Consider the following 14,811-nt stretch of genomic DNA (forward strand, 5'->3'; position numbering starts at 1 on the left):
AATGAAGCAAAAATAATTTAAATAGGCCCGAGTGGAAGACTAACTCCACATGTGTTAAATGCCCCAGTAGTTAGACATGTGAATTCACCTTTAAACACTCCTACTGTTACTTTCAACAAACTCCCTCTTTGGTCCACTTAATCCCACTGTCAAGACAGTGTGAAACTGTGAGGAATCCAAGATTGCTATAGTCCTTAGGCCTTACCAGTTTAAGAACAGGGCTCTCTGCCTGCCTGCCTGCCTGCCTGCTTGCTCACCTGTCTGATAAAAATAGGTGGCATAATGCCCAGCTCCTGTCCACTCAGATCAGCTATGATCTTTCCCATACCTCCACGGGTTTCAAGGCTTTGCAGTGAGGCGTAGGGGGACTAGTAGAAGGGTGTCTTATTGCTGCATGCATGACCTCTGCTCTCCAAGACTTGTGATGAGTGTGCATGAATAACCAAACCTAAAGACCCAAGGAAAGCAGGCAGTGATGGTGCACGCCTTTAATCCCAGCACTTGGGAGGCAGAGACAGGCGGATTTCTGAGTTCGAGGCCAGTCTGGTCTACAGAGTGAGTTCCAGGACAGCTAGGACTATACAGAAAAACCCTCTCTTGAAAACAAAACAAAGCCGGGCGGTGGTGGCGCACACCTTTAATCCCAGCACTTGGGAGGCAGAGGTAGGCAGATTTCTGAGTTCCAGGCCAGCCTGGTCTACGGAGTGAGCTCCAGGACAGCCAGGGCTACACAGAAACCCTGTCTCGAAAAACCAAAAAAAAAAAAAAGAGAGAGAGAGAGAAAAACAAACAAACAAAAACCCAAGGGGAAAAATGGGTACTCGGGATTTGGGTCAGCTCTCACGTAGGCCTGAGGACTCCCCAAATGGGTGGCCTTTGTTTGGCCACAGGGGAGGATGCACAGGCCTCATTAGGTACACATCAGGTGGCTGACTACACGGCTGTAGTCCTTTCGTAGCAGATAGCAGATTAGAGTAGTATGAGCTTTTGATCTGGCGCCACGCAGGAAAGAAGCGGATGTTGTCCTTAAACACAAGCAGCTTTCAAGCCTCTTCCTGGGCAGAGGTGCGGTCCTAGAAGCCAGCGACAGCTTAAAAGTAATTAGAGACAGGGTGAGGCCGTCCCTGTGGGTCCCGCCTACCAGCTCTGTCCACTGCGTGGGGCCAGCGCGCGACCTCTGCGAGCAGCCCCGGCGGCAGGAGGGGACCTTACTGCGGTCGACTGCCGCCACGCCGCCGCGCCGCCGCCGGGACCTTTCCCCTACTTTCCAGGCCTCACGCCCCGCCTCTAGCCCGGACCAAAACACGTGCCGCCGCCCGCCCCGCCGGATCACGCCGCAGCCAGGCTCCGATCACGCGCCCCCCCGCGGCGCCCATTGGCCCGCTTCTTGCCGGCCTGGCGCCGATTGGCTGGCGGCAGAGGGCACGCCCCCGGCAGGGAGCGGTGTATTTTGGTTTGCCCGCGCGCCCCGCCCAAGGCCGCTCCCTCCGCGGCGTCCCGCCCCTCCCGCGCCTCCCGGGCCGCGCGGAGGCAGAGCCGCGCGGCAAGGAGGGCGGAGGTGCGCGCCGGGAACAGACGCTCGGGACACCGCCGCCCGCCGCACACGTGCAGCCTCCGCCGCACGCAGAGCTCCAGCCTCGCAGCATTGCTGCCTTCAGGCCGTACGGCACCATGCACTCGCCGGGCTCCACCGGCGCGGGCGACGCGCGCGCGGTAAGTGACGGGGTTGAGCTCGGGGCGAGACGGGGGACGCGGGAGGGATGGCGACTTCTTGCTGCGGTGGGGGCTGCAGCTGTGCTCTGGTCGGGGCCGGGACCGGGAGGCTCGGCGGGTCAGGGTGGGGAAGGGGGTGTGTTAGCGCGGCAGCCAGCCTTCAGCTTTGTCTCTGGTCCGCTGCGGCCCCGCCCGGCGCGGCTATTTCCAGCCATGACGTCACCCGAATCCAGAGGAGGACCGCTGTTGGATGTGGGCGCGGCTGGCGGGAACTTGGGGGCGGGCCAGGGGCGGAGTCAAAGCAGGGGTGCGGCACGAGGGGCGTGGCTGTGGCGTCTAGTAGTGTGTGGGCGGGGCCAAAGCAAGGGCGTGGGCAAGAGCGCTTGGAGGAGATAATGGGGAGCTAGATGGGACCCAAGCGAAGGGCACGGTGAAAGCACCTGCTAGTAGTTTCTGAGGGGTAAGGGCGGAGCCGAAGCTAGAGAGCGTGGTGAGAGCCTCTGGTGGAACCGTGGGGTGGGGCCGATGTGAGAGTACTTAGTGAGAGCTGGTGGGAGTTTATTTAGGGGCGGGGCAGAGGCTAAGCCAAAGGGAGGGAGTCAAAGTGAGAGCATCTGGTGGGAGTGTAGGGGGAGGGGCCGTGGGTAGGGCCAAGCTAGAGGTGTCTGAGGAGGGTGGTGTGGCCAGAGTACCTGGAGGGGGTTATGATGGAATGAGCAGGAGCAAGGCAATAGTGTCTCTAGGTAGGCGGGTATGCAAGAGTGTGGGTTCAAGGAGGTGTGTCAGCCAAGCTTAGTGGGCTTGTAAGAGTAGAGCTGGGCAGGGGGGTGGGGTCTAAGTGAGAAGGGGTGTGGTAATGGAACTTGGCAATAGTGTAAAGCTTGGGCCTAGGGAGTTAGTGAAGTCATGGCAGGGACCTCTGTCAGAAGGTCAGGTAGGGTGCAGAGCAACAAACCTGACAGAAATGTAGTGGGGGGGGCAGAGAAGTGGTACCGATCAGGTTTCTGTCAAGAACACAGCAGTACGTGAACTCAAGGGACCCTACATACGTATGTATCCTTTCATAGCCTGAGGCTGCACATTCCCCTTGATGGATCAAAATCAAAATATCTCCCAGGAGGTCGTCTGGCCCCCATGATGCTGGCTAAGCCCCTTTGCAAAGGTAGTGTCTTCACCTGTTCACTGAAGGAATCTGGACAGACAGGAAGTTTCCAAGCTCAGAGAATATGTATGGAAATATGTGTCTGTAGGTTTAAGTTTCTCTTTTGGAAAGGATAGGTTCCAGTCCCTTCCTCCTGACTCCTGGGTGTAAAGGTGACATGGTGTGTATACAGGAGGAGATGCCTGTCCTGGATTGTGGTTGAGCTTCTCTCATGCTCTTCCTTTCACCTGGCCTCCTCCTGGTTCTCAGTAGTAACAAGTGACTTAATGTTTCTGAGTTTGCTGAGGAAGCAGGCAGTCATTGAGGACTGTGCTTGCATGGAACCTCGGTTCAGCCACTGGGAAGTTAAGCTTGGGGTAATCCTTCCTTTCCTGGGGACACAACTCTGGTCCTTTTGAGTGAGAAGATCTCACCCACCAACTAACTGACTGACTGGTGTCATTTGCTGCTTTGTCTGTTTATATTTCCCATGACATCTTTCTACTAGCCACTTTGGTGTATACCTCTAGAGTTAGCCTTCATCATTTAGCCAAGAGAAGCTTGAAGTTAGTAACCTGTTTTGTTTATTTTATAGCCATGGGGATTGAATTCGGGGTCATGCATGAGGTAGTCAGGCATTAAACTATTGAGTGATAGCCCAACCTTGAAACCTTTTTAAAAAGCAGGGTTTTAGCCAGGCAGTGGTGGCGCACGCCTTTAATCCAGCACTTGGGAGGAGGCAGAGGCAGGCGAATTTCTGAGTTGGAGGGCAGCCTGGTCTACAATGTGAGTTCCAGGACAGCCAGGGCTATACAGAGTGTCTTGGAAAAACCAAACCAAAACAAAACAAAACAAAATCAGGGTTTTTTTGTTTTTTGTGGAAACTGCTTTTCAACTATGCCCAGTCTTCAGAGCTTGAAAGCAAAGTTGTGTTGAGAGTCCCATTTGGGTCTTTTTACTCCAAGACAGAGTCTGTTGCTTTGTTAGGGGTGCTGCACATGCCTGTGGTCAGGGTTGCCATCCCTTCATTCTCCTGAACTAAGAAGCTACTGTGTTGTGCCGCCTTTAGGCTGACATCATGGACCTCTGTGAGTCGATCCTGGAGAGGAAGCGACATGACAGCGAGAGGTCCACGTGCAGTGTCCTGGAGCAGACGGACATTGAAGCTGTGGAAGCTCTTGTCTGCATGAGTTCTTGGGGTCAAAGGTCCCAGATAAGACCCCTCACGCCTGTCTCTGATTCTGGTGACGTCACCACTGCTGTGCTTATGGACACAGCTGCGCCTGATCTACCAAAGGACTTCCATTCTTTTTCAACTCTGGTAAGAGGAGGTGGGGGAGAGAAGCATTTTTGTGAAGTGCCTAGAACAGCTTAGGTAAAATGTGCTGAAGAACTTGTAAGGAGATTAACAAATGATGCTGGCCAGGAAGTTGCCTATACTCCTTTTGTATGAATGCCAAAGTGGGAAAACTCCTGTCTTAAAAGTGTTTTCTGTAGTGGGTCATAACTTGCTGACAGATGCTCAGGGACAAAGCCTATGTGTGGTCGCAGAAAGGTGTATTATGCCAGCTTTCCTCAGAGTCTCTGTTTGTTTGTTTGTTTGTTTGTTTGTTTTGAGACAGAGTTTCTCTGTGTAGCCCTGGCTGTCCTGGAACTCACTCTGTAGACCAGGCTGGCTTCAAACTACAGAAATCCGCCTGCCTCTGCCTCCCAAGTGCTGGGATTAAAGGTGTGTGCCACCACTGCCTGGCTTTCCTGAAATTCTTTTTTTTTGTTTGTTTTTTTTTGTTTGTTTTTTTTTGTTTGTTTGTTTTTTTCGAGACAGGGTTTCTCTGTGTAGCCCTGGCTGTCCTGGAACTCACTCTGTAGACCAGGCTGGCTCTGCCTCCCAAGTGCTGGGATTAAAGGCGTGCGCCACCACCGCCCGGCCTTTTCTGAGATTCTTAAGGTAGGGTCTTGAGTTGTCCCAGACTAGGATGAGGATTTGTGGGAAACAAGAATGCATGTACTCGGACATCAGACAGCCTTTAGCTTAGTGGAGACATGTCACCCCTGCCTTCTCATGACAGCCAACTAGTGTAATTTGGAGTTGGCAAATCAGTATTTTATTTTTAGGTTTTAACTTACAACATAGTGAAAATGCTTCCTGGTTGGAGAAGTCAGATCGTAGATTGCTAGCAGTAGTAAAGCTGAGAGCCGACTCCCTGGGCTAGAGACTTGTACTGGAGAAGTGTGTGGAAGGCAGAACTGGAGGGGAGGATGGTGGTGAGGACTGGAGGAAATCCAGGCTAGATCACAGCAGCCGCCAGGCTTTCAGGCTTGGGCTTTTGTGAGATGGCCGAGGAACTGTCAGGAGCCAGCACAGAGAGGCTCGGTTCAGGAGAACCAGTGTTTCTTTAGTTTAAGAACTGACACGTCATGATGAGCTTTTATTTTAAAGTGTGAATTTGTTTTCTTGAAGTCCTTCTAGTTAAATTGCTTATTTGAGTAGCTCTGTATGACCTAAGGTAGACACCACCCTTCCTTCCAACAAGACATATGCATGGTTGGGAAGGGACAGTCCCTATGGGAGAAGCAGGAAGCAGAGTCCCCAGAGATCCCTTGGGTCAGTCCGTGCAGTCCCCTCACAGGCTGTGGGAGCAGTGCAGTCAGATACTTTCCTTGCAACTCTTTTGACTAAAACAACCTTTGATGTGGTGCTTTTCTTTCTTTCCCTGTTTATTTTAAAAAGTGTATAACTCCTCCTCAGAGCCCAGAGCTCATGGAGTTGTCAACAGGGACCCCTGTTCCTTCCCAAGTGATGAGCTCCAAAGGATGCATGGTCACCGCCCTTCCCCCACCCCCTACTGAGGGCCCCAGAACACTGAGCAAGAGGGAACCACTGGAGCCAGCCTCTGGGGCCTCCTGCAGGGCTGTGATGACGAGTGTGATCCGTCACACTGGGGAGAGCCCTGCTCCTACGTGCTTTCCAACTGGCCCCACTCAAGAGCAGCAAGCATCTGACAGCAGAGAAGGACAGGACCGGTTGCTGGACCACCTTGAAGCCTTGCAGGACACACGCCTGGCAGATGGCTTACTCATTACTAACTTGGTTTCCTGTCAGCCTTGCTTGCACAAGTCTGGTGGCCCGTTCCCCACCGACAAAGGCCAACAGACAGGATGGCCCGCTGCTGTTCAGACCTGCGTACCAAAGAATCCTGAAAGTGACTTGTCAAGGAGAACCACCCCTCTTATCTCTGTCCCTGTCTCCAGTCCCCCTGTCCTTTGTCAGATGATCCCTGTGGCCGGACAGAATGGCATGTTCTCAGCTTTTTTGAAGCCTCCTACCCAGTTGCCTGCAGGGACTATCAAGCCCATCCTACCCCAAGCTGCTTCAATGTTTCAGCCTGTGTTCATGGGCTCGCCTGTGCCTCAGGGAACTGTAATGCTGGTCTTGCCACAGAGCACCTTCCCCCAGCCTGCTGCCTGTCCATCCAGTGTCATGGCCATTGGAAATACCAAGCTGCTGCCCCTTGCCCCTGCACCAGTGTTCGTTGCCTCCAGCCAGAACTGTGCCCCTCAGGTAGACTTTTCCCGAAGGAGGAACTATGTTTGCAGTTTCCCAGGCTGCCGGAAGACGTACTTCAAAAGTTCCCACCTTAAAGCTCATCTTCGCACTCACACAGGTAAGTGGTAGGGTGTAGAAGTTAAGTCCAGTTCTTCCTCTCAGCCCCATACTCCCAGAACTAAGACTCAAGACTCAAAATATATTTACAAATACTTTGGCCATACAGCTAAGCTCTACTCTGACTAACTAGATCATAACTTAGCTAACCCAATTATTTTAACCTGCATTCTGCCACATGGCTGGTTACCTGTGCCCAAGTACCATATCTACTTCAACTAAGGAGAATGTATAGTTCAGTTCTCAGTGAAACCAGCTCATTTCAAGTGCATGGGAAGTGGCTTCCCTAATGACTGGAGAATAGAGTAGATCTTCCCAGGTGAATCTCCCACCTGGCTCTATCCCAGAATTCTCTCTCTTCCCAGATGTCCCAGTTCCTATTTTCTGCCTAAGCCGTAGGCCATCAGATTTATTATTGACAAGTGCCACATCCATATAGACAGAAGATATTCTTTCTACAATGGGGTGCCTGGTGTGGTGGGAGCACAGCTCAAAGGAGGAAAGCTCCCTGAGCCTCCTTGAAGAGAGGCAGGTACCTGCCAGAGGAGAAAATTGGGGCTTGTGATGGCTTCGGGGTACTCCACAGAAGGCATCAGTGAAAACATCAGTGTGACTTAAAGGTGTGTTCATACCATCAAAGTTCATACTGTAGAGTGTTGTAAGAGTATAGGGTTTTGGTTTTTATTTTTCTTTTCTGTTTGGTTTTGCTTTTGAGACTATAGAGTTTTAGGTTAAGAGGTCACACAAGAAGTTGTAATAGCCTCCTGAGTTTCTTTTTTAAGCATTCTTTGGCCATTAGGATAGCCACTAGCCATGTGCACTTGAAAGGGGTGGTTTGAGAATTGCATTGCACATTCTCATTAGTTGATGTTTTACACTCAAACAGCTTCATGAGCTGGTGGCCGCCATGCTGCCCAGCAGGGACACTGAGCACCACCTGGCAGGAATCACTTGGTAGAGTAGAACAAGTGTTTCTTAGATGCCCTGAGTTGATGTGATGTGTTGGCATTTTTTAATGGTCCCGTGGTTACAAAGTCTAGTCTTGTTGCTAAACCTGACTTTAGAGAATCACATATTTACATGTGAGCACATGTATAGATGAGACGTCTGCAGGAAAGCATGCTTCCTAAACTCAACCCTGAAACATCGCCCCTTGGCCCCATTAGGATGCCTGGATCAAGGACTATGATACAGGAAAGGCCTGGAAATATCACTCCTTAGCCCCATTAGGATGCCTGGATGGAGGACTATGATACAGGAAAGGCCTGGAGAGAGTTCCTGCTGTAGTTTTTTTTATTTCAAAATAGGTTGATGATATAGGCTGGCTTCTAATTAGCACAGGGTACTCTGGCCATGGCAGATTCCACTTCAGCACAGTGTGTAGTCTGGTATGCAGACATTCCAGAAAGAGTTGTCCCTTCGTATGCTGGAGCCGAGGTCGGCTTTAGGGTTTGGACCTTACAGTTGTCGTCCTGGACTTGTCTCCTTGTCAGAGCAAGCACAGGCTCTTTTGTTCTTACCTATCTGCCTGTTTCCACACATCAGCCTCAGCCCTCTCCAGTCTCTGCCTATTGATCCTTTCAGGGCCTGCCCCACATCAGTTGAGTGTTTGTTGATATCCATCCTCTGTGACCCTGCAGGCTATTATGTCTCACCACCATTTCCTTTGTTTCTTCATTTATGCTTTGTTTTTACAATTTTAGAATTTTTAAAAATTTTTTATTATTATTATTATCATTATCACTCCTCCTCCTACTACTACTATTTTGGTTTTGGTTTTTTAAGATAGTGGTTTTTTTCTGTACAGCCTTGGCCATCCTGGAACTTGCACTATACACCAGGCTAGCCTTGAATTCAGAAATCTACTTGCCTCTGCCTCCTGAGTGCTGAGAATAAAGGGGTATGCCACCACACCCATTATGTTTCTGTGTGTGGGTATGTGCATGTGAACGCAGCAGCCTGTGGATCTGACCCCTGGAGCTGGGGTTACAGATGATTGTAAACTGCCACTGTGAGTCCTAGGGTCTGCTGTGTATGTGCTGCAAGAGCAGCGAGCCCCCTAAATCATGGAGCTCATCCCCCTTGTTTTATCATTACTTATCTAAACTGGATACGAATTCCTGGTGTCACTCATAAATGATGGTCAGCCACCTTTATCAAGGTTGTTCTGGTAGCTGTGTGGGATGAAGGAGCAACCCTGTAATGCTCACATGGACTCTTTAGCGTGGTAAACCCCCATTTTTTGCTTAGTCTATCTAGATGAACTTTACCTCAGATCACAGATTGCAGGTTTGGAGAGGTGACAGGGTTCCCGTGTTTACTCAGTTTCCCTAGGTAGAAATACTGACAGACCCACAAAACTTGAGATAAAGCCAGTTCCTTCCGTGCTTCTCAGTTCAGTTTAAACAGGTGTGAGACTCTGAGGAGACCACTGCTTTTGCCATTCTCCAGCCCTCCATGGAGTCTTCCCAAGCACGGAAACTTCAGGTGGGCTTCCTTCAGATTGTGTTTCAAGTACTTCTTTCAACCAGAACAATATTTAAATGAAGGCCAGGCAAATGGGTACACCATTTTGGCTCAATACAAGGAATTTTGTAAATCATGTGCTGGCCTTCTCTGTGCAGCATTGTGCATTCTATGACCTTACAGGACCAGGGGTAGGAAGGGCAGCTGTCTGCATCTGCTTTTGGATGTTCTGATGCTAAGACCGTGATAAAGAATACGCCACCAAGCTCCAGGCTCTGGAGCTGTGAGTCTAAAAGCATGTGTCACTCAGTTATCTGTAAGATCTTCCCAGTGTGGCAGAGAATATCATCTAGTGTAACAGGGTTAGTATGCCTGAGAGCTTGCTTTTATAACAAGGCCACTACTGGAACTCTGTCAATCTATAATTCTGATGCTCAGGACCTAGTCAGTGATCAGTGATCCTACTACCTCTTAAGTATCAGTGATGTATGACTTCAGAATTACATTTCCAAGGTGTGAAGTTTAGAGTCATAATCAAACCTCATAAGCCACCTTTGCTTGCCATGGACGATTCTGGAATCCACAGAATATGAAGCCTCGCTGCTGGATTTTCTGTTCAACTCTGAGATCTATAAGAATTGGTGTCTCTTCAGACCTATCATTTGCAACCTGCTATAGGAAATCCACGGAGACAGATCACATGGCAGTGCGTAGTTGTCTATCAAGTCATCCCTCATCCATGCAGTCTATGATTGCCATAGTCAGATAGGGAGACTTCTGGATACAGAGAAGGGCCTGGTCCCGTGCTGGCTGGAACAGGAGTTTGCTGAAGAGGGTGTATTATCTACCTGCCTGAAGGCTTCATTACCTCTGTAACTCTAGGAGGATAATAGACTGGCTCTGAGGCACTTGCTCTAGAGCCTCAATAGGCACTCAAGCCTTTCTAACAAGAAAGTGTCTATTAGAAATAGAATACAAACCTTGCCGTGTTATGACTGACTTGTGTTGGTGGTTAGTATTGCCAGCTTGACAGGATCTAGAATCACCTAGTAGACAAAATTGGGCCTTGAGGGAGAAGGTTTAGTTAGGTTAACTAAAGCGGGAAGACCCCCATTAACTGCGATTCTGGGTTGGATAAAGGGCAGAAAAGAAAGCTGAGCACCAGATTTCATTTCTCTCTGCTTCTGGACTATGGACAAAGTATGACCAGCTGCCTCAAGCTCCGCCCACCATACTCTCCTGCCATGGTGGATCTATGCCTTCACACTGAGCCCGAATGAACACTTCCTTAACTTGCTTTTGTTAGCACTGTGGAAAGTAGCTAATGCAGCCTATTTGTCAGTGTGATTAGAAATGTGGACAGAAGGCCGGGCGGTGGTGGCCCATACCTTTAATCCCAGCACTTGGGAGGCAGAGGCAGGCGGATTTCTGAGTTCAAGGCCGGCCTGGTCTACAGAGTGAGTTCCAGGACAGCCAGGGATACACAGAGAAACCCTGTCTCAAAAAAACAAAAAAACAAAAAAACAAAAAAAAAAAAAGAATTTTTCTCGGGCTGTTGAGATGGCTCAGCGGGTAAGAGCACCGATTGCTCTTCTGAAGGTCCTGAGTTCAAATCCCAGCAACCACGTGGTGGCTCACAACCACCTGTAATGAGATCAGATGCCCTCTTCTGGTGTGTGACAGCTACAATGTACTTACATATAATAAAGAAATAAAATCTTTAAAAAAAAAAAAAGAATTTTTCTCTACATCTGTGGATGACAGTCAGTTGGTAGAGTACCTACCTAGCATGTACGAGGCTCCATCCCTAGCATGTAAAACTGAGGAAGGTGGTACACCCTTGTAATCCCAGAGGTAGAGTTAGGAGAATCAGAACTTCAGTGTCCTTCCTGCTACACAGAGTGTTGGAGACTGTCCTGGCCTTCATGAAACCCTGTCTCAAAAAAAAAAAAAAAAAAAAAAAAAAGCATTTTCCAGAAATAGGAAGATCTCTCAAGTTCTCAGCCAGCCTGGGCTATACTAAGCAAGACCCTATCAAAGAGAAAAACATCCAGGATGTTGGTATACACCTTTAATCCCAGCACTTGGGAGGCAGAGACAGATCTCTATGAGGTTAAGGTCTGCCTGGTCTACATAGGGAGTTCCAGGCCAGCCAGGGCTACATAGTGAGAACTTGTCTCAAAAAAAGTCTTCCCCAAGTATAATAGTTGATTTGTCTTTTTTTTTTTTTAATTTTAAAATGCTTCTAAAATGCCAGGGATGGTAGCCCATGCCTATAACTTCAGCACTTAAGTAAATTCCAAGTCCCAGACCAGCCTAGGCTACATAATGAGTCTCCATGAAGCACATACATCTATACATGTTAATTTTTTGAGAGATTAGCCTAGTTTGATACCTGTGGGCTCTGGCATATCCCATCATGGAGTAGAAAGAAGTGCATTATGGGGGCTCATTGCATTATGAGCCGCTCAGTGCTAGAACAACAGGTGTTACTCTTCTAATGTTTGATGAACAGACCTGTGGGCAGCGCTCGTAGACTTCTAAGTACAGTGCTGAGTGTGCACATTTACTTTAATATGTTCTTTCACTAGGGGAGAAGCCTTTTACCTGCAGCTGGGATGGCTGTGACAAAAAGTTTGCAAGGTCAGATGAACTGTCTCGCCACCGCAGAACTCACACTGGAGAGAAGAAGTTTGTGTGTCCTGTGTGTGACCGGCGCTTCATGCGGAGTGACCACCTGACAAAGCATGCTCGTCGCCACATGACAACCAAGAAGATCCCAGGCTGGCAGGCAGAGGTGGGCAAACTGAACAGAATCACCTTGGCAGAGAGCCCCGGGAGCATCCTTGAACCCTTGCCAGCCTCTGGCTGAGGCGTTCTTCTGTGGCATCCGTCACCTGTGGGCTTCTTCGAAAGCCTCTTCAGGAATGGAACCCATGTGTTCCTCTCCAAAAATCAACATGGTCTCTGTGCTGTTGAAGTGGGGAGCTGGTTCTGATGGAAGTATATCAATTTTACTTTTCTGGTTGGGACCCTATTTGATACCTTTTGTAGTTTCAGAACTCTGTCGGTCTCCGTCTGTCTCTCTGCGTGTGTCTCTCTGTCTCTGTCTGTCTGTCTCTCTCTTTTGTAAGGAAATGGAAGAAAATTTGCTCTAAATCACCAGCATTCAAACAAATATTTCTGCAGTAAAGTTTACAAAGTCTGGATTTTTTTTATACGTTTCTATTCATATTTTGTAGAAATGTGACAGGGTACTAATTTTTATACTTTTTATAAAAATATTTATATTGTGCTCAGATCACCAGTTTGTGGATAGAAAATTTTACAGCCTTCTTTTCCATGTTTTATAACAAAGTTTTTTAATAACCCTGCTTAAGAGTAAGCCTGGTAGTTAGTCAGAGACGAAATAACAAGTTTGTTACCAACCTTTTATAGTGAATATTTTAGATCAGAACTTGTTGAATAAAGAACTCTTAAAGGGGAAAAATAAACTTTGTAGTTAGCTTCTTTGTATCAGTTTCATGGGAAAATCTAGCAATCGATCCTGTAGCCCACAGAACTAAAATTGTGGTTGGGTAGAACTAATCATGTGAGTCTGATGTCCCTGTGGAGGGTGTGCCCAGGTCTGCCTGGGCTGCTGGCCAGCTGAGCAGGGGCAAATGAGGAGTGTTGACTCCTGGGCCATCTGTCTGCTAAGAGCAAATGATCCCATGTCCTGCCTGTATTAAGCACCAAAACCAAGAATGTAGACGCAGAAACTTTGTATGTTGCCCGTTGGCTTCTGTTGTGGTTTTGTACTGCATGCTAGATTGAGTGACCCCACAGAGAAAAGGAAACGTGTATATTGGGTGGTGAAACTCTCCGCCAGAGTGCGACTTCCACAAAGCAAGGCCTTTGTGCGCAGTCACCTCTGGGGTTCGGATGCTTCTCTTACTATGGACAAACCACTGAGAAACGTGTCACTAAATGGCAGTGGCTGCCACCCAACTACTTTTCCAGTCATTGTGTGTGAAGGAAATTACTGTGTTCAAACAAGAAGACTTGGAAAGGGGATTTTGTAGCTTGCCTGAAAACAGATCTTGGGCACTGCTTTTATGCCTCGTGAGCATGTGTCCTGCATCCAGGTGACCACAAAAAAAATGGTTTTAGTTAAATTTTGGGAAGCTCAGGCAATACAGTAAGTGTGAGAACAGGTATATTGCCCTGTTAGGGCAGCCTGAGAATATTTTTGTGTGGTATATATTAAGTTTTGTATTTGCCTTTTAATCATTGGCATTTAACTTTATTAAATGATGGCAAGGTTGAAATAGCAAACAATTAGATAAAATGAGGTTTTTTTGTGTTCAGGTCTTTTGAGCCTTATATAATCGTTCCGTGGTCATACGTTGTATGTTACTTGATCCCTGTGAAGCTGCCTTTGGTAGCCGAGTTCTGTATGTACATATGTTTAGGAACTGCCCAGGCAGCTCTCCAGGCAGTCTTGCTATTGTCTTTCAACATAATGGAATGCAGGAGAACTAACTGTATATAGCTCACATGTGTCCCAGCACCCTGGTCCTGTCCACCTGTCTTAAATCAGCATCCACACTGGCCACTGTTAGTGATAAATGGCATCTAATTTGGATGTCTTTTTTCATTGTGACGTGCAGAGTGATGTTCCCTGTCCTGGCATTTCTGTGGGTATTTGGTTGCTCATCACAGAATGTTCTCTGACCAGTATTGTTTCTAAATGACTGACGTGTTGCAATACCATTAGGTTTCCATTTCCTAATTAGATTTAGAAACCCCTTTTCTGAAAGAGCCCCCAACATTTGTCTACTGAAAGACTAAGTTGGAAAACAGCTCCTATCTGAAGAGGACTCCTGAGCCCCAGAGCCCCCGGGGTTGGCTGCTCCCTTGAGGGCCCTCCCCAACTCCCCACAGCGTGGTGATGACCCCAGTGCACTTTATCGCTTGAGAAGTTCTTGATTTGATTTTTTTTTTTTACTTTGTTGAGCCTTTCAGTAGTTTTAGTAATATAAATTTAAATGTTAACTACTTTCCTTTTATGTAACAGACTTTGATTTATTTAAATGAATATATGTAATGTAACTTTTTTTTTCTTTGAATCCTATAAAACTCTCTTGGTTCACAGACAAGACTTCAGTGTTGTGTTGTATAATTGTGTGGGTCTGGAAGATTGATCATGTATTGGCTTAACTTGAACTCTTATTTTGGGTGGTTCTAATTGGTTTCAGAGAAAGCAGTACAGTGGCAAAGAAGTCAGCCAATAAGAATCTTTGCAGCCAAGTTGTGGCAGTTTGAACATTAAAATAATAGCACTAGTATTATAGCTCTTCCACGTTTGCCTAACAGTAGTGGAGACTGGCTTCCATCTCCACTGGTACCAGCCATCCACAGCAAGGGTCAGGACAAGATTCCATGTGTGTCCTCCCTCCCCACCTCTTGAATCCGGCTGGCCTATACAATGCAGAGCATGCATCAGTCAGGCCCCACAGTAGCCTTGGGAGGCTGGAGACATGGCTACCACTGCCTTTGAGAGACTATGTGCTGGGGAGCAGGGTGAGGTCTCCCCTGTTGCTCCTGGGCTCTTGTAGACAGAGACTGACGTGGGGTCATCTGGGTGCAAATCCAGACAGCCACCCTTCCTAATGAGTGGCTGAGACTTACCCAACTATCTCTGCCTCCTGGACACATAATATACCTCACCTCTCTTGTTTTATTTGTCCAGGGCCTGACTGCACTAAGCCTGACATGGACTGTGCCCTCTTGTCTGTCATAGATGTTCCATAAGAGGAATTGCTCTTGCATTAATCTGAACTGC

The 14,811-nt window shown here is 48.1% G+C and overlaps 1 protein-coding gene across 2 annotated transcripts; it reads left to right on the top strand.

Annotated features, from left to right (window-relative positions):
• Positions 1-1,476: 1,476 nt before the first annotated feature.
• Positions 1,477-14,125, top strand: Klf11 (Kruppel like factor 11). 2 transcript variants are annotated; one of them, XM_031356712.1, is made up of 4 exons: positions 1,477-1,713; positions 3,924-4,175; positions 5,586-6,519; positions 11,576-14,125. In XM_031356712.1, exons 1-4 carry the CDS (start codon positions 1,672-1,674, stop codon positions 11,854-11,856), a joined length of 1,509 nt encoding a protein of 502 aa, XP_031212572.1. In that variant the 5' UTR covers positions 1,477-1,671; the 3' UTR covers positions 11,857-14,125. The 2 variants fall into 2 exon arrangements, with proteins under 2 accessions (XP_031212572.1, XP_031212573.1); XM_031356713.1 differs by lacking the exon at positions 1,477-1,713 and adding an exon at positions 1,796-2,173.
• The last annotated feature ends 686 nt before the right edge of the window (positions 14,126-14,811 follow it).

This window comes from Mastomys coucha, unplaced genomic scaffold (genome assembly GCF_008632895.1).
Source record: "Mastomys coucha isolate ucsf_1 unplaced genomic scaffold, UCSF_Mcou_1 pScaffold6, whole genome shotgun sequence".
NCBI classification, from domain to species: domain Eukaryota; kingdom Metazoa; phylum Chordata; class Mammalia; order Rodentia; family Muridae; genus Mastomys; species Mastomys coucha.

Bases quoted from the DNA above. Each gene is read 5' to 3' on its own strand.
- Klf11 (XM_031356712.1), top strand. From the start codon at position 1,672: ATGCACTCGCCGGGCTCCACCGGCGCGGGCGACGCGCGCGCG. The intron at 4,176-5,585 runs GTAAGAGGAGGT...TATTTTAAAAAG, and splicing joins TCCATTCTTTTTCAACTCTG to TGTATAACTCCTCCTCAGAG. The intron at 6,520-11,575 runs GTAAGTGGTAGG...TTCTTTCACTAG, and splicing joins TCATCTTCGCACTCACACAG to GGGAGAAGCCTTTTACCTGC.